The sequence below is a fragment of the Carassius carassius genome, chromosome 2 (assembly GCF_963082965.1).
Source record: "Carassius carassius chromosome 2, fCarCar2.1, whole genome shotgun sequence".
Taxonomy (NCBI): domain Eukaryota; kingdom Metazoa; phylum Chordata; class Actinopteri; order Cypriniformes; family Cyprinidae; genus Carassius; species Carassius carassius.
Genome location: NC_081756.1, coordinates 28,875,669 through 28,896,384, shown reverse-complemented (window position 1 = coordinate 28,896,384; position 20,716 = coordinate 28,875,669). Strand labels below are relative to the sequence as shown.

At 38.8% G+C, this 20,716-nt stretch overlaps 1 protein-coding gene across 1 annotated transcript; it reads right to left on the bottom strand.

The window, feature by feature from the left end:
- Positions 1 to 18,194: 18,194 nt before the first annotated feature.
- LOC132107892 (cytochrome b-c1 complex subunit Rieske, mitochondrial-like) lies at positions 18,195 to 20,223 on the bottom strand. Its single transcript, XM_059514228.1, has 2 exons — positions 19,906 to 20,223; positions 18,195 to 18,953 (listed from the first exon to the last, which is right to left on the bottom strand). Exons 1-2 carry the CDS (start codon positions 20,114 to 20,116, stop codon positions 18,343 to 18,345), a joined length of 822 nt encoding a protein of 273 aa, XP_059370211.1. The 5' UTR covers positions 20,117 to 20,223; the 3' UTR covers positions 18,195 to 18,342.
- Positions 20,224 to 20,716: the final 493 nt, after the last annotated feature.

Here is a 20,716-nt window from a genome sequence, read left to right as displayed (position 1 = left end):
AGTGAAGGACTTCAGCTTCCCTGACAACTTCTTCAAGTTCAGCATTGAGCTTCGAATTCAAGTTCCCTGTTAATACTAGCAGCTTTCTGAAAGAACTGATCCAAATCTGATTCTGAGCTTTGGAAATATGCCATGACGAACAAGAGAAAGAAATAAACATATGTGTGACTGAATTATAAATTACAGTTCAGAAAAATAGGGAAGGAACATCTCAGAGAGAGAAAGAGTGAGAGAGAGAGCTTCATAAAGAGCTGCTGGACACTGAATGTTGTTGTAGGTGATATGAAGAAACTGCAAAACAGAAAAGAAAAGAAAAACACTGAATTACAATTACATTACAAAAAGGTATTAAAGGCATGGCACTGTGGTTAATTTTCTTTAACTACAAATACCACAGTAAAACATTTATCATGGTAAATAATATGGTAAGTGTTGTGGTCACTGGGCATTTCACAAATTAGTTTACTGGCATTCGCAACAGATTTGTAAAGAAAACGTCAAACTGCACTTATAACGTACTTCCACATTAATTGCAGAGAATCAGAACAGTACCTTAAAAAATAAACCATAATATAAAATAGTTTACACACCTGGACAACAACGCTTTGGGAACTGTTGGGTCACTCCTCCTTTTTGTGAGTGGTAATGATGGTAACGACAGTCAAAGGTCATTTGATGACGACACAACCGAAAAACGAGACTGTCGTAATAAGGCCGCTAGAGGGCGCCTGATTTGAAAACGTAAAAATAGGTCGTAATACGCTGCTTGCACAAACATATGTGGTCGTTTTTAGGAGGAGGACAGTCTCGCTATTAAGGAATAATATGGTAGAGTTTAAGTAGGCCTACCAAGCACACATTTTGGCCCAGGCCTATGAGTAGTGAGTGATTTTCATTCTAGCAGTTCATCCAATAAGCAGCCCGAGGAAAGCTTTGAGTGAAAGCTTCTAAGCCAATCAGCGGCTTCTAACCCACGTGTGGACTCTGCATCGTCACCAGCAAGTGATCCAATGAAATGAATGACTTTGGCGGACGTCATTCATTCAAGACAGACACAGACAATTTCGCTAATATGAATCGTTCAAAAGAGATAAATGAAGTTAGCTTACTGCCAACAATGAAGGTGTATTTCTTTGTTCGCAGTGCCACAGATAAGCCAAAGGATGATAAAGTAGGCAGGTTATTAAAAAACAAATGTTCTGCACATTGCTTTTGCTGAAAGCGTCAGATATCACGCACCTGAATTGGCTTGCAAAGTCCAACTGCGTCCTGTTAAACGCCTGTGGGTTGCATTGATGGTTGAAAGCCATGAGCGTCCCTCACTTGCGATAAAGGGTGTGTGTTGAATTCGGCCAATATACTCCTGCGGGCAATTAAGGGATGATGGAACCTATATTGTCGTGTTTTAGTTAGGATACCTAGAACACATTCACGTTTAAATTGAGTAGGCTACCACAGGCTAATTTAAAACTAAACGAAATTGTAGCCTACGCACGCTACTGTTGCTGAAAGCGTCTGATATCACGCACTTGGATTGGCTGGCAAAGTCCAACTGCGTCCTGTAATACGCGGCTGGGTTGCATTAAGATGTGGTTAAGCCGAGCGTCTCTCAGAGACGACAAGGGCGTTGGAAATGTCAAATAGACTCCTCTTGAAAGATAAATAATGGAAAACGTTGACCTCCTATGTAAGGTGCAGGCAATCCTAATCATAGAGCAAACGTAATTCGTTGCTGGAAACGCCATTTACGTGTAGTCAGTGATGAGGTGAATTGATGACTGGCAAAGCCCTGAGCTTGTAATAACATCGCTGATGGTTTTACATTGAAGTTGGTTGAAAGCCATGTGCGTGTCATCTATACGTAAAAGGGTGCTATATGCTTTGGCAAAAAATGCAGAAGGATGTGACAAAACGGCCTTATATGATGCCCTGAGATGACTCCGGGATATTGGTTTGTTTTAATTCAGAGGGAGTGTCAGCCACATTAAAAAAGTAAACATCTTAAGTCATTTGTGGAGTAATGCTTATTGAAGACGTGAACTGTTTTAAACGATTCAGTTCGATTTGGTGAACTGGTTAAAGAAGATCCGGTTACATTGAATGTATTGTTCGCAAACCGGATATCACTACACTGTTGTGTTTTGAACTCTCTCACAACAGACACGGAAGAGAAGACAATGATGAATAAAGCCGTAGTTTTTGCTATTTGGGTTGAACTGTTCTGGAACAGTTTTGAAAATACAACTGATTTCTAGTGTCCTCATTTGGAAGGCCAAACAAAGTAGGTTTGCTTTCACAATGAAACACAGCATCACACACTGCGGGCTAGAGTGAGCGGTAGTGGGCTTGAGAACAACAAGGCCGGTGGATTCGACAAAGGAGTGGCTGGGGGCTTGTGGTAACCACACGTGACGACCCCGGGCTAGACTCCACTTCCATGGTGAAAGTCGATCCGGCGATCCACAGTGTAAAGTCGATGTATTCCTCAGTGACCAGCACGGATAAGCTCTAGGCATAACAAAGCAGATATAGTCCTCTTTTGAAAGTCCAAACAAATAGTTTCGCTTTCACAATGAAACACAGCATCTCCACAACATGGCACCGAAGGCACCAACAAAAATACTACGGCGAGAATAAAAGTTATGCCTTCAATCTTTGTGTGGACATTTGGGCTATATTATGCAAATGTTCCTACATCATGACGTAGATGTGGGGCCGTGTTAGAATAAGCCACTTTATACTTTTATAATCTGTGTGTGTGTGTTGTGAATAGCCAACCTTTCTGACCGTGGTCTTATTTATTTATTTTTTTGGTCACAACCATATTATTTGGTCATGTTTATTTCCATCATATTATCACATTTATAGACTTTTCAGATGTCTCTATTTTCAGGTGTTAAGAAAAATATGAAGAGAGGGTTCAATATATTGGTAATGAATACATTCTAAGAGAATTTATGCTTCAGGTTTTGACTCCGAAAGTCATGTCCATAACACTGAGATTGCTCCATTCGTGAAAACCAGTATAGTCTGTAATATTTAATAAAATTATGTGGAATGCTAGAACCTTTATGTAAACAGGTTTTGTGCTGTGTTAACCTAAATCAATGACATTCACTGACACCTGAAACATTAGAAAAATCATCCCTGGGTTTAGGAACATATAGTGTGAAATGTTAGTTTCTGAATACACAGGGTTAATTGTTAACCCAGGTAAATTATGGGCAGTGTGAACGTCAAGCCATATAACAAATGGGTTCATTTTGTACTATCTAATGATGTGTCAGGGAGTGACTATCAGTAATGAACAATAATGATGACTAAATGTTATCCATAGCAAAAATGTATTAAATAGGTGTCTATGATTTGTATGTCAAAAACGTTACTTTCCTTCATGCTGAAACTTAAGAGTTACTCAGAGTTGAAAATTCACTCTGAGGGAAATTATCTCCTCTAAAGAACTACAATTTTACACACACCACAGACACTGTGGACTGTGGAAAAAAGCAGCATACAAAACACCTTTATTTTCACAGTAGAGGCTCCAGCCAGGTTTATGGTGAACACATGAACTGGCCCACCACATCAATGCTTCATCCTAAAATTTCTGTATTTTCAAATAGATTACATTGAGAACTTCTTGAAATATGTACTCAACCCATTGTTTAATACCCTGTGAGCAGAAAAAGCACATTCTGTTATTTGGTGGAAAAGGAGAGGCAACTAATTGGATCTGCCAACTCCAATGAGTTCAAAGAAGTGTTAATTACTCTGATATAAACAAGATTATGAAGTCCTGCTGAGAGCCCCTGTCCCTATCACTCAGCACAGCTTCTTTCTTCCTCTGAGGACAGATATAAAGAACTAAGGAGCATGGAGGAGAGATGGAATGAGGGCAGGGAGAAAGAAAAAAAGTAAATTAGGCAATAAAAGAACAACATTTTTCACACAAGGGTGTGGAATGAGACTGGCTGCAGTTTGAGTCTCAATGTGTTTAACTTATACATTCATGAGTTAGCAGTGCTTCTGGGACAATCATCAGTTCTGCAGTGAAATTTCCCCACTATGTAGACAACCTGGTGATCAGGTCTTGCAGTGAATGCAAAGAGAGATCCCTTTAGCTTTGAGCAATGGGTAAATTCACAGACTATTAAGCCGCAATATATGCACATATACTGTACATCTTGGGTCATTGTTACAAGCAAAAGTAAAAAACAGAAGAGAAAATAACTCTAAACAGAAATTGTGACCTGGCAGAATATATCTACATGGTCAGAGTCAAAGCATAGATGGTGATATATTATACAAGCTTGATTAGAGTAGAAAATGGCTTCAAAAGAAAGTCTGTGCTCATTTTGACACTGATTAGGTTCACATAGGACACATAAGTTTAGGAATATTGGAGACAGCCAAAAAAAAAAAAACCTCTGAAACTTCATTTCCAGACGTGTCAGAAAAAGATCAAATGTAGGTGTAACTGGGGGAGGACAGTCAAGCATCGGTTGCAGCAAAAGTCATATTTGAGCTGCACATCCTCAGAAACTACTGCTTCTTTGATCATATTCAAGAGTTGTCTGCATTTGGAGTCTTAACGTTATGTATTCATTTATTTAATTTTGTCACTGCTAATTTTGCATATTAAAGGGTAAGATTTCCAACCAGCTTTGTATTGTTACAATGTTGATAGTATAAGTAAATGCACAATATGTGTTGATTTGCCATGTTACCTTCATCAAGATATCCCAGTTTATTTGTCAGCAAATATTTTGACAGGTCGACGGGTTTTGTGAAAACTACAGGTCTTATTTCTTCATTTTTGCATCTCCGATCAAGGATAGTCAGAGTGAGTCAGATAGATAGATAGATAAATGGATAGATAGAGAAATGTTATATTGCATTGGGATGCACAAGTGCAAGAAAGAGGCCAAGAGGAGCAAATCCTAAATGAAGCAAATCCTAGTGAAAATAAAATCATAGCAGAGATGGCTGCTCGAAGCATAAAATGTTCAATAGAGTTAAACAAATAAATAAATAAACCATGAAAAATGTAAGTAATCAAATAGATTGATTGTGCATTCACTTGCGGAGTGGCCCGGAGGGTGACCTGGGGCGCTGTCTTCCGTCTTTCTACTTTTGCCCAGAGGATAACTCAGCTGCTGTTTGCTGTTGACTGACAGGATTAATGAAGCTCTTCACAGCCCAACCCGTAGATCAGCACCTGTTTGTGAGAGCACAAAAACTCCTGGCACACAAGGAGGAAGAAAAGAGAGACTTTCATTAGAGTTTATTATTCTCTAGTCCCTCACATCAACCTCGCTCTCCAGCTTCGCTCCAAAGTGAAGAGTTATTTATGCTCCATTCTTGGCACTTAGTGCACATATGGGTACGGCGCGTGGTACCACATGTGGAGGGTGCTTTAAAGGGTGCTTGTAAAGCTCCAGCTGCAGGCAACATTGCACCATAGTATGAAAGCAGAGATAGATTTCCTCTAATTATACAACAATTTCTATGTGATGTCTCATTTCCACCAATTCACTCTCATGTACATAGAAAAAGAGGAGGGGGGAGGACAATAGGACATCTTTCTGAATTTCTCTATTTTCACCTTTTAAAGCAGTGTATACTGAGCCACTGTCACAGTGAATTTGCCTGTTTAAACACAGATAAGTCAAACGGATCTGGCTTTTTAATATTTAAATCTAATAAGATTTTTTTTTTCTTTAAGAATAATTTTATTTTGAGCAATCTGCTATAAATTATGAATGCAGCATTCTTTTCTGTGTTGGCTTTATTAAATTCAAAAACTTTCCCCCAAGGCTTCCCTGTTTTGAGTGAGATCAGAAGGTAATGCATGTAAAAAAAAAAAAAAAAAAAAAAATTATTTATACACTGATAAATCAGTTACTGCTGTGGTGGGTTTAATGGTCTTTAGCAAGGGCATGCTTGTGAAAATGACTGTTAGTAGACCCTATGGGTTAATCTTAAAAGCTTCAATAAAAATAAAACTGCATATGAATAGTGCCAAAAGATCTATATTAAAGTATGAGCATGAACCATAATATTTTGAGAGCTAAATGCTTCTAAAATGTGCACAGAAATGTAAGTTCTGTCAATAAATGGAGATGGATTAGATAACAGTTAATTCTGAAATAAGGTTAAAAAAAAGTATGCATCAATTGTGATTATGACACTTTTGGTTCACTAAAAATAAAAACACTGTAATGAAGATGGAACAGATTAATAAACAGACTAAATGAAATTAGAAGAAAAGATGCATTAGCAGCCATTCTTAATGAACAAAAGAAAATAAAAGAAACTCATTACTATGTTAAGTTATGCAAAACAAGTTCAAATGAATTACAGGGAGCCTGATAAATCTTTCATCGTAATCTGATCACCCCTGAGACAAATGGAGGATTATAACATTAATGTGACACATTAGATAATAGGAGAGCAAATCAGAGAAAATTTTAAGCTAATTGTCTTGATTTTCTTGTTCCTCCCTCACAGTCACATACTCTCTTCAAAGATAACGGATGCAGCATCTGAAACATCACATGCTTCCTCCTCCAGCTTTGATGTATTCAATTCAGACTATGAAAAAATTATCAACATAGAAACAACATTGGGATATGTGTGCAGTATGTCATATTTTAGTCTTTGTCCGACACTTCACCCCTTTAATTCTGTTGCATCAGGAAAATACAATAACTAATGCAATCGAACAAGCCTTTGTTACTGCATTTAAAATAAAATCGCAAGTCATCTGTCAAAACAAAACAGAATTCTCACATTGGACTAATTTATATTGTCCCCACAGGGAAGTGGTGCATTATGCAGTCCAAATGTACAAGCAGGTATGCATCTTAAACTAGTGGAATCCAATTGAGACAGGTAAAAAATAAATAAAAAAACCTCTCTAAATGAAGTGACTGAATAAACAATATGGGTTACACTACTTCAGTCTGTTATGATGAAATACATTCATTGAAAATTTGAATTTGCGTATCATATATACAAGGATCTCAACCAGCCCAGAGTGACTGATGAACCCTCCTGAGCTGAATTTGAGAAATTTTTCTTTCAGATAGAATACTTGACTAGACATTAGCTAAATAAAAAGGTTGCTCTTGGATGCTAAACACGTATGTAGGAGCCAGAAATCTCCATGATCTTCAGCTGATACACAGTGGTTCCCTGACAACCCCTGGGATATCATCATTCTATCAGTCAGGCCTTAATGTCTGCCAAGCTACTGGTAGGAAACCTGGCAAGAGCTTAGGGCTTCAGGATGACTGAGCAGTTTGCATGTCATAATTTGCCTGGCCAGGTTGTAATTTGCGGATGCTCCAGAGGAAGCTAGGACAGCGCTCCGGTGCATTAAATGTATTAAAATACCCAAACCCACCAGAAAATGAAATCAATGAATGTAGGTACTCAGACACAATCAGAAGAGGTTGACATTTTAAAATCACTGGCTAATAGAAGTAGTATTAGTACTGCAATAATGAAAGGCATAGCAGAATCTGGAATTTGTTAGGTTAAAATGCTCCAGCTAAAGCTAATGTTTGCCTGTGTCAAGTGTCATAAATATGCCTGACTGAATTAATGGTTTCACCTCAAATGTCATCTGAAGCTCTGTGCAGCCCAGCTGAGGAGCACATCAACTCTATTAACCTGCAGACATGTCCAATGTCTTTCTCAGACCTGTGATACATTCAAACAGAAACGCACCCACAAAGAAAAGCTACTCTATATGATAATATGGCCCTGCAACATCTATTCAAATAATATCTGGATGATAGGAACGATACTGTTTACCTGTCATTGTGTTGCTTCACAAGAGCACATTACTACAGCATACAGCAATGCACTGCAGCTGGAAACTCGTTTCTGAAGCATAAATTGTAGTAAAATCTCAGAGCCTTTACTTCTTATGAACATTTTGATTCATCAATTCATCTATTCATTGCTGAAGCTCACAGAGTGAAAGATGGGAATAAAGTATGCCATTCCTCTATAGCCACGTACATCTAGTGACAGCACATACTTCTCTACAAAGCTGCCAATTATTCACTGAAATGTGATAAGGACAGATGTGTCGGCCAGCTTTTACTTTTTTTAATCGCCACTGCATTCATGTTGGCACATTTTCTGTACTTTCCCTGGGCACTGTGGAAATACTTTTTGAACTACTAACACCACATGATCCATCTCGATTAATGGGCAAGCTATTATATTTTACAGACTCGAAGTGTAATTGGTAGCTTAAAATGCTCACTGTTACTAAGTATTTCTACTTGGTATTGCAACTACTCTTTTTGCTGAAAATGCACCCACATAGAACATGGTCTGTATATATACAGTACAGACCAAAGGTTTGGACACACCTTCTCATTCAAAGAGTTTTCTTTATTTTCATGACTATGAAAATTGTAGAGTCACACTGAAGGCATAAATACATACATATATTCCATACAAATATATCTGCACAATAAAGGAAACGTTATTAGATACATCTATATTCCTTAAAATACATTGTTTTTGACCATGTGAAGAGCTTCTCTCAAAATAGATAAAACTGCACAATGCAACATTTCTGAATTAACAGTTCTTCAAATGCTGCTGAGCCACACGGACAAATCAGAGTTAACTTTAATAATGAAGTTGGAAAAAGGATCAAGCTAACAGTCAACTGTGATTTGCAAGATACTTTCAAAAGGTCTCCAGGATAAAGTTGTGGACATGCAGGAGATGGAGACAAAAACATTTTAAAGGCTTTATGAATGCCTGGAAGCACAGTAAGGTCTATTATAAGAAGTGGAAGGTATTTGGTTGAACACAGACCCTTCCTGGATCAGGACATCACTCCAAACTGGATAAAAGAGCAGGAGGAAACAGATCAGAGATGCGACCAAGAGACCTACAGCAACTCTGAAGCAGTTGCAGGAATTTATGATAAAGAGTGGTCATTATGTGCATGTGACAACATCACAGATTCTCCAAAAATGTGGCTTGTATGGGAGGGTTGCAAGTAAAAAGCCACTCTTCAAGAAAGACCACATGCAGTCACGACTGAGCTTTACCAAAACACACCTTGAAGATTCGGAGGCAGATGAGATTAAAATAGAATTATTTGGCCTCAACACCAAACGATATGTCTGGCAGAAATCCAATACAGCTCACCATCCAAATAACAGCATTCCTCCAGTAAAGCATGGAGGCGGTAATGTCCTGTTCTGGGGGTGTTTCTCTGCAGCTGGTTCTGGAGCACTTGTCAGGATAGAAGGACAAATGGCCGGGACAAAATAACATTAAATTACTAAGTAAAATCTGCTGCCTTCTGCCAGAAAGTTGTCAATGGGAAGGTTTACCTTCCAACATAACAATGACCCAAAGCACACACCAAAACTGAGCGCACAGTGATCGAAGGAGGAGGTGAATGTTCTTGCATGGCCTAGTCAGAGCCCTGACACAAACCCCATTGGATATCTGTGCAATGACTTGAAAACTGCAGATTATAAACAGTCACCATCAAATTTAACTGAACATGTGCAGTTTTGCAAAAAAGAGTGAGCAAATATTGCAAAATCTAGATGTGCAAAATTAGTAGACACATCCCAGAAGACTAAAGACTGTAAAGCAAAAAGTGGCCTTGACTGTTTTTTAAATTCCACTGCACAGTGCCACACATTTTTTAACTGCAAAAACAGTGAATGGCACTTTAAGAGGGATTAAAAATATCAGTGACAACACAAAGGGTTTTCTTGTATTAATTTAGGTTTTATTCAATTCACAACTCTGTAAGCACATTTTTAGTTCCGTTTACACACAGATCATTAGGAATAGAGCATTTTTAATATGTCCATATTTCACATTCACTGATCTTCTCAGATTCCACTGAAACCTAACAACATTTAGACTATTACAAAACAAGAGCGCAGAAGCAATGTTATTGCTTGTGTATGGTCATTTGCACAGTTTTGTTCACTTACACCCTGCAAACATCACCTACCTGACTTTCTGCTGTTCAAATGTACACTTTGTCTTTATCAGGCAAATAAGTGTATTATGTACACTTATGTGGTATAGCAAAGTAGAGATCTAATTTGTTCCTCACCAGTAAACCCATGCAAAATGTGCATACAATCTAACAACCCATGTGATTATGTAAGAAACACATACAGTGTTGGGGAGTAACTAGTTACATGTAACGGCGTTACGTAATTTAATTACAAAATTGTTGTAACTGTAATTAGTTACAGTTACTTCGAAAAAATTAGTAATTAAATTACAGTTACTTATGAAATTTTTAACGATTACAAAGGGGATTACATTTGAATATTTACACGCATCCACATACAGATTTAACTGATTTCTTTCCCAAATTGCACTGACTATTCTGAGACATACCGCCCTGATAATTTCCGGGATGCGGAAATACAGTCTGGTTCGTAGAATCCAGTCATAAAAAAGGAATGCCTAACGCGGACGGAATATGCCACATTTTGGATGACTAAATCAAAAGTAGGTCAGTACACTTGAATCAAAACATGACATGGACTAGTGTCTGTGAATATTAAGCCCCAAAAATACAATATATGACTTGCACATTCTAAGTGTCTGTGGAAATCAGGCGCGGACTGGACACCGGGAGAACCGGGACAATTCCCGGTGACCTGGCAGCCGATTTTGCCCCACTATTTAATATCATTATTGTGTAATTGCCTGCCGAATGTACTAAAGCGATCATTTGCGAATCCGCCATTTGATAATTAAATCTCTAATAAATCATGAATTGTTAGTCATGACTCGCGCGCTCTCCGCGCCTCCGCCAAACGGTTTGGATCAGATTCCGAGTAATCAATGCGAGAGAGAGAGAGAGAGAGAGAGAGAGAGAGAGAGAGAGTGTTACCACGGTTACGATGGCAGTTGGCAGCAGAAATACCAGCTCCTGATTTCAACATCATTTTTGCCAAATAATGGATTTTTTCATGAACCAAATCATAATTAGTTAATTGGACATTTATTTGTGAACAATAGAGGCAGAAGATTTCTAAGGTAAGACCTCTTAAAAAGATTGTCATCGACTAAAAACGACATATAAAGTCACTGTAGCAATTAACTGTTAGCCAAGCTGACATTCTGTGACAGTTAGTTCAGTTAGAACAACATGGGCCTCACTAAAGCAGAGGCATTTTTCAAAAATGAAGAGGAGTTGGAGATAATCTATCCAGCAGAAATTAAATCTACAAAAGACAAGAAAAAGATGAAAGAGATTATGCTGAGGGAGAACCCAGAGATTCTGCTATCTGACTACAGTGGAGCAGAAAACAGCAGAGTGCTGTGTAACCTGCTGTTCTTCACTGAACAGACATCATCCTGGCACACCGTCCTCTGCTCAAACATGACATGTGTGAGGAAAGGAGGCATCAGCAAAGGCAGACAACTCACTCTGGAAGGAGAGAACGACACAAAGCTGACTGTGAATCTTTACCATAATGGCACAGTCATGGTCCAGGGAGCAGAAACCAGCCTCAGTGAATTCCAGAGGAGCTTCAGAAACCTTAAACACCAGGTTCAGAAGATAAAACAAGATCCTGAAATGAAGAGCCACACAGTGCCCAGCACCAGCTCCGTTACCATCTCTGACAGCAGCTCAGGAACTCCTCAAACACACAGACACTCCAGCACTCCTGCGTCTCCTAAGATCAAGGCTTTGAGAGATAACATCGCTGAGCTGGAGCAGCACTTCTGTCTGTTTAAAGAGGAAACTACCAACAGCCTCCATCATCTGCTAAACCTGACCAGCCACCACAGTGTGCAACAAATACAGCAGCTCTGCTCTGCTGTAAAACAACTGGAGGAGGACAATCAAGAGCTGCACCAAGAGCTGAGGAGGGTGAGAGAAGAGCTGGTCAGAAGAGAACAACACAGCCACACACTGGAGAGACTGCTGGAGGAGACCAGAAACCAGCTCCACACAAGACAACACCAAGAGAGTGTCAGCACCCAAACACACAGCACAAACACCACTCAACAGCAGCAGTGTGTCAGCTCACCGTCTCAGAGCTCCTTCACTCCTGCAACCGCTCACAAGCTCAAGAGGAAAGAGAGCAGCAGCAGTACACAGAGTCCTCCACCTGCACCATTCAGGAGCACCAGCAGAGAACAGAAGAGTCAAGACAACATCATTATACTCTGTGATTCCAACGGCCATCATCTCGACCCCAGACGACTGTTTCCGGGGAGATCTGTGAAGAAGTTCTGGTGTCCCACGTCACACTCAGCTGTGAGGCTGCTGCGAGACGGTGGGTTCGGTGCACCGTCACACATCATTCTCCACACCGGGACAAACGACCTCAGTGCTAGAAACATAGATGTCACTAAAGCCCTGACCAACGTAGTGCAAACAGCTAGCAGGATCTACCCCAGAGCCAAAATCATCATCTCGACCCTTCTACCTCGCAGAGACGTGCCACAAAACATCATCAACTCCATCAATGAGAAGATAGCTGGAATCTGTGCTTCAATGACAAATGTCCACATAGCTGACCATCAGCGCATCACCCATGAGCATCTATATGACCACATCCACATCCATCGAGAGGGAATGAGACTGTTTGCTAAGAGCATCAAGGAGACAGCCCTGCGCCCCCCTCCGAAGACGCTCGGTGATCACAAGGAGAGGGTAAGAGTGCTTCAGTCAGACAGCTACGCCGCTGTAGCAGGACGAGCTAGAACAGACTCCAGAGACCTGATCCAGATCAAAAACATGCTGAAAATGATCTGTGACAACCTACTAGCTTAACTACTTACAGTGTGTCTGGAGTTAAAAATTATCATTACTTCTTAATTACTTTTATTTCACTTATTTCTACTTGTTTACTTTCAAATTTGACAATTGTAAAACTCATTCACTCGTGATGTGTTTATATATATATATATATATATATATATATATATATATGTGTGTATGTTTATATATATATATATATATCCTCTTTGCTTTTTTTTTTTTTTTTTTTTTTTAATTGATGAATTTATATTTTAAAACATGATTTGTTCATGAATTCATACATTATTCTGGTAAATGCAATACTTCCCAATGTCATCGTTTAAAATAACTAGTTATAATATTCAAGGAATGTTCTCTTCAGCTTTTGGAGAGAAAAGTACCAATCCTGATTTTATTAACGCTGTACATAGTTCAGACATAATTATTTTACTTGAGACATGGAGTCGTTTAGACTCTGAAACCTCCCCCCCCTCACACTACAGAGAGCTGCGCATCCCCTCAATCAAACAGCCTGATGTTAGAAACGGAAGAGATTCAGGAGGAATCATAGTCTGGTTTAAACACCATCTGTGGCAGTATATTCAGCCCATGAAAAAGGGAAAAACACACATTTGGATAAAAATTCAAAAAGAGATTTTGTGTTTAGATGAGGACCTGTACCTGTGTTCCACATATATCCCCCCATATGAGTCGCCTTATTATAATGAAGACATCTTCTCAACCCTACAATCAGAGATCAATTACTTCCAGTCTAGAGGTTCAGTTCTATTAATGGGGGATCTGAACGCCAGAACGGGGAAGGAACAGGACTACATCAGCTCTGATGGGGACAAATATATTAACAGTTCACTTCATCATCAGCAAAAAGGTTTTACCAAAACACGCCAGAATTATGACAACACGATTAACAGACATGGAAAACAAGTCCTGCAGCTCTGCAAAAGCCTGGGCCTGTACATAGTGAATGGCAGAATGACGGGTGACTCTCTGGGCCGATGTACATACAGCTCACATCTGGGCAGCAGCACAGTAGATTACGCCATCACAGATCTAGACCAGAGTCAGATCAACTATTTCACAGTGATGCCACAGCTGCCATTATCAGACCACAGTCACATAGTCCTCAGTCTCAACAGGTCAGGGAATCATCTGCCATCTTCTGAACAGAAAGTTCAATTATATCCGCTCCCCCCCAAATTTATATGGAGTAAAGACAGTCCTGCCCAGTATGAAGCTGCGCTCCACAGCACCCACGCTGAGAACATGATAGACTCATTTCTCCTGACTACATTTAGTGTAGAGAAGAGAAGTATCAATTTAGCAACTAAACAGTTAACTCAAATCTTTTCTACAGTGGTCAGAAAAGCCCTCAGAAAAAGAACAAATTACCGATGTAAAAAAGAAATCGCTAAAGATGCTTGGTTTGATAAAGATTGTCAAAAACTAAGAAAAGAATTAAGATCATTATCAAATAAAAAACACAGAGACCCTGCAAACCAACAAATACGAGCCACATATCAAGAAATGCTCAAACTATACAAGTCACTATTAATACAGAAGAAAACTGACCACATAAAAATTAAAATAAACAAAATTGAAGAAGCAATCGATCAAAATTCTTTTTGGGATTTATGGAATAATTTAGATAAATCCAAAGAGGCCAAACACCTTCCCATCTATGACCCAAACATCTGGACTGAACATTTCAGAAAACTCTATTCTCTAAACGAACCAACCCTCGCCCAAAAACATCTGACCTCCCAACTAAATAACCTGGAATACACGAGAAAAGAGCAGCTCAATCATTTAGACAAGCCCATAGAATTAACTGAACTGACAGAGAAGATGAAATCCCTCAAAAATAAGAAATCAAGTGGCTTAGATGGAATTTCTAATGAAATGCTGAAACACAGCAGCCCCAAACTGAGACTTGCTATCCTAACATTATTCAATCTCTTATTAAAATCTGGACACTTTCCTGAGATCTGGAAAGAGAACGTGATAACCCCGATTTTTAAACAAGGTGAAAAGTATGACCCAAATAATTATAGAGGCATCACAGTGAGCAGTAACCTCGGAAAACTATTCTGCTCCATCATCAATGAGAGATTAATTCAGTTCATCCAAGAACACAAGATTTTAAACAATTGTCAAATTGGATTTATGCCAAAACAGAGAACTTCAAATCACATTTACACACTCCACACACTCATAGAAAAATATGTTCATCAAACAAAACAAGGAAAAATATTTGGCTGCTTCATTGATTTTAAAAAAGCCTTTGATTCGGTATGGCACAATGGACTTTTTCTAAAACTGATTCAGAGCGGAATAGGAGGAAAGACATATGACATCATAAAGGACATATACAACGGGAACAAATGCTGTGTCAAGATCAACGACAGACGTACTGATTATTTCAGTCAGAATAAAGGAGTGCGTCAAGGCTGTAGCCTCAGCCCGACTCTGTTTAATATCTATATTAATGAACTGGCATCAGCACTTGAGAAGTCCCCTTGCCCTGGTCTGACCCTCGAGGGCAGAGAAATCAAATGTCTCCTGTACGCTGACGATCTTCTGCTCTTGTCACCTCATGAAGAGGGGCTACACCAAAGCCTCTCGCTTTTAGAAGATTACAGTAGAGACTGGGCCTTACCAATAAACATGGAGAAATCCAAAATTATCATCTTTCAGAAAAAACCTCGGCTTACTGACAAAAAATATAGTTTCACAATCGGGGGAACACTTCTTAATCATGTGACGTGTTATAATTATTTGGGTCTCACTATCTCAGCTTCTGGTCAGTTTGACCTGGCAATAAAACATCTGACTGATAAGGCACGCAGGGCTTATTACACTATTAGAAAATCTTTGTTCAAATTCAACCCACCTATTAAATTATGGCTAAAAGTCTTCGACAGCATCATCAAACCCATTCTTCTATACGGTTGTGAGATCTGGGGCCCCAAATTTAAATTAAACTACACATCGTGGGATAAAAGACCCACTGAAATGTTCCACCTGGAGTTCTGCAAGAACATCCTGGGACTTCACAGAAACGCCCCTAGTCTCGGCTGCAGGGCAGAACTGGGCAGATTCCCTCTTCTAGCAGAGATCCAGAAGAGAACAGCCAAGTTCTGGTTCCATCTATCAGACACACGGACAGATGATTACCATCACTGCGCTCTTATGTACAGGACAGGACACCCAGAGAGTGACCCCACGCACTATTTAGTGGAAAAACACCAACTCAGCTCAACCATTCAATTAAGACACGCAAAAGTTAAAGAAATTGTAAAACTAACCCAGGAAGAATACATCTATGATTGGCAGGTCAAAGTAGAACAAATTAACAAATTAAAATACTTCTATAGATTAAAGACTGGCTATCAATTGGCACCTTACTTGATCAAAATTAAAGACTATAGTAAGAGAAAGCTCCTGACGAAGTATCGTCTGAGTGATCACCGTCTGTGTGTGGAGACGGGCCGACACAAACACAGCTGGAGAGAGAGAGAGCTCCGACTGTGTCCTCACTGCACAGAGAGACTCGTAGAGGACGAGCTGCACTTCCTCACACACTGCAGCAAATATCAACACATTAGAGACAACTACTTTACCCAAATAGCTCAAATTGTGCCAGAATTCAGGCAAGCAAGCGACATTGACAAACTCAGTTATATTTTGGGAGAGAAAGAGAAGTGTGTCCAGCTCGCAGCGCAGTATGTGTCCTCCTGTCACATCATGAGGGACAAAAACTAAACTCCTGTACTTAAGCAATGCTCTCTGTAAATATTTACCCTGTATTCACTTTTTTTGTTTATTTATTTATTTATTTATTTTGTGTGTTATGTGATTATATATGTACAATATGGACATGAATAGGTTTTTTTTTTTTTTTTTACTATTATTATTTATTTATTTATTTTATTATTATTATATTTTTTTTTTTATCTACATATCTATATATCTGTATAACTTGTTTACTGTTTATTGCTTTGGCAACATTGTGCTGTTTCACAGTCATGCCAATAAAGCTCATTTGAATTGAATTGAATTGAATTGAATTGAGAGAGAGAGAGAGAGAGAGAGAGAGAGAGAGAGAGAGAGAGAGAATACAGTGGACTATGGAAGCGTACAGCTGGAGCAGAGAAGCAGAACTCCTGTTCAGGGTTTCAGGTCAGTTTCATCTGTAAAGATGCTTTTTTGTCTTTGTTTTTTTTATTTATTTAATCAAGCAGCAGCACGTTGCTCATCAGTCATCACTCAAAATACTATATAAGGGACATAATTATTATCTGTTGTAATGTTACAGTAGTAATTTAGCTGAAAAAAATTCAGATTTTTTTTATAGGTTTAGGGGGAGCTACGACACAACCCTTACGAAAATTAACATTTTAATATTTAACTATAAATCCAGAGAAAATGGTTACTATTGTTTAACTGTGATTACCAAAAATGTAAAATTATTTTACAAATGTATTTATTTAAAAATAAATACAAATCCATTTGCAAAAAAAAAAAAAAAAATTACTCAAGGTTTTACTTTTATATAGGCTAATAAAAGCATGGTTAATTTTTGTAAGGGAAAAATATGGATTATATATAGGATTTATCTATAAAGATATTGTAGTATTGTAGAGTATTGTATTGTAAAGTATAGTTTTGTTCAATCTTGAGTATTAAAGTCATGAGAGAGATGCATAACAGGGCAAAATAAAGAAACTGAAGAGAAAAATGGAAGTGAAGGTGCAGTTCAGGAGAGAACTTTTAATTATTTTGCATGTCCCCAAATTAAAGATTTAAAATAGATAAAAAATAGTTTTGTCCATGAATTTGTTTGTATGAGTTTGAATTTTCCAGTCTTTTTTTCCCAGTCCGCCCCTCCTGTAAATTAATGGCAAAGACATGGTTTAATTTACTACACATAGGCCTACTAGTGTTTTCAACCTCTGCTGCCTCAATATAGGAGTACACGAGCACATAAACATAATTTCTAGAACTGCTCTGTGTCACTTCATGTGCATTTTACTTATTTTGAGAAAACTATCATCATATACAAAGAGACAGCAGTTTAAAAAAAACACCAATGTTTAGGATTTTATTACACAGAATACGTCACATGCTTATTAGATAACTGTATTTAAGTTGATGTATATGCTTTTATTCATTATTCTTTAATTTTCACAAATTTACAAAAGTAATCAAAAAGTACTCAAAAGTAATTAGTTACATTACTTTAATAAAGTAATTGAAAAAGTTACACTACTATTACATTTTAAACAGGGTAACTTGTAATCTGTATCCTATTACATTTCCAAAGTAACCTTCCCAACACTGAACACATAGCTGTGTATACATTGAATTGAGACTGAATAAATAGAGCTGCGTGAAGTTTCCTTCAGATAAAATACACTTTATTACTTACAATTAACCTGTTACCCATCAAGGAAATACAGATTATTAGTCTGACACAAGAAAAATCAAAACAGCACATGAAGCACAAGCTCAGTGTTGATCGCAGTTTTTAAGAGTACAGTCCTTTATCCTACAATCACGGTGTCATCATCTTGAAACTCATAGTAGGGCACCTCCAGATTGAGCGGAGCAGGGCCTTTCCTAATGCGACCAGATGCGTCATAATGAGAGCCGTGGCAAGGGCAGTAATAGCCACCATAGTCACCAGCGTTAGCAATGGGCACGCAGCCCAGGTGGGTGCACACGCCAATGACAATTACCCAGGTCGGGTTCTGAACGCGGTCTTTGTCGTGCTGGGGGTCCCGAAGCTCAGTGAGATTGACATCAGCCTCAGCTGCAATTTCCTTTTCTGTTCTGTGTCGGACAAACAGGGGTTTCCCTCTCCATTTAAAGGTCATGTTCTTACCCTCAGGGATGTCTGATAGCTTGATTTCAATCTTGGACAGGGCCAACACATCAGCTGAGGCACTCATGGAGGAGACAAACTGTGTGACAACAGTCTTGGCTGCATAGACTCCAACCACAGCTGTAGAACCTGTGATCAGATAGGAGAAGGCCCGTCGGGGATCGCCGCTTTCTTGTGAAGACTTCTTTGGATCTAAAACCTCTGGCCGCCGGTAGTCAGAAAAATCTGGGATCTTGATGTCTGTGTGGGCGAAACGCACTGAAGCGCGAGCTACAAAAAAAAAAAAAGAAAAATGTTTTTTTTAATAAATACATTGCACTAAATAACTTTTATGAAAACATCAAATGACATGATAATGCAGCTGATTTTAAATGTATATTATATCTTTATACACAAAGTAAATATTATAACCTTTCTCAATATATGGAAAAGCTCATTTTCACAACATCATCTGCACGACAATCACAGATTTCCAATTTGGGCTCTTTGGATTTCAAGTCTGAACACTGCTGTATTTATGACAAAGAAAAGACAGTAGATACTCTCCACCTCGCTAACTAACTGTTAAACATTATATAGTGTAGTAATTTTAATTCATATTCTTATCAACAGTATAAAATAAAAAAGTGTCTTATTTACACAGCGGGGCTGCTTGTCTTGCTCTGTAAATATCGAATACATATTTTTCAACCGTCGGTCTTTTATCAGCTCATTCAGAAACACGGGTTCTATAGGAGCACATTAAATCTCTAACACACTAACGTGAAATATAAACTCAATACATTGATCTACGTCAGCAGCATGTAACTTTAGGCCTATCTTAAGAAACTACCTTTGTCCCAAAAAAAATGCCTTCTAGCACATACTGGTGTTTATTTTATGGTGCTATCGCAATCCCCCCCAAACAAGTTTTTTTTTTTTTCAAAAAGTCACAGACTGATATGCTAAGAGCTGAGGCAAGGACATCAGCGAGTCCTCGGTGATGCTAACAGCTGTAGCAGGTGAGCTCTTACTTATTTCGTTATAAAGTATAAACTAAGCTCAAATTAATAATAACTCAGTTTTAGTTACATACAACAGTAAATACTCATTAAAGCTTTTCCGGATATACATTAAACACATGAGACCTCATAGTGCCCTTGAAGAGCGCCGCTGCACGGCCTCCTCTCGCTACTAAGAGACCGGGACTCTCGAGTTCACTCTACCCCGCACTGAGACTCACCGTTGAGGCTGACGGACACGGCGAGGCCGCTCTTAGCGCTCTGGCCGGATAAGGACTCGCGGCACAGGAACGGTTTCTTGGTGTCCATCAACAGTTTATCGGTCTTCATGACGACACCGGGTATGAGAGGCTTCAGGGGACCAGCGACAGCATAATTTGTAGCTTGCAGGTACGGGGATAAGGCCCCCGATCGGGCAGCGAGGGACATCATGTTCGTCGTAACGGGCAACGATCGACCTTCGCGAACTGATCCGACTGATCCACCCGTCGCCGCTGACTCACGCGCTTTCCACTGACGTCAAAGTAACAGCGACGGGATGGCGACACGACTAAAGCCTTTCACAGGTTTAGACGTAATTTCAGGATTGAAATAAAATCGAAATTGTTTGTAAGCCACTGTTTGACTATAATTGCTGTTATGGCTAAATTAACTTAACATAATTAAAGACACGGTCGTGCTGATCTAATTCTTCTTATACACTCAGCATAGATTTTTTTTTTAGACCAAGGTTGGTCACCTACAATATTCGACAATATTTCTTTTTCCTCTCCATTAACAGAGATGAAGGAAAATGTCAGAAGGCATTTCTTCTCTCTTTTTTTTTTTGGCCTTCTTTAAAAATGCATGATAGTGTTTTATCATAGACAGTTGTTTTATAAGTTCAGTGCTGCTTTGTTGACAGTGGTAACCAAGGAAACACTAAATTGCAGCTGTTCCACAAGCTCTGTCAGAGAGTGAATTTGCATTTTCTTTCACAAAGCTTAAGTCAGCTCATTCTGTTTGCCTTAAATCTTAAAATTCTGTAATTTA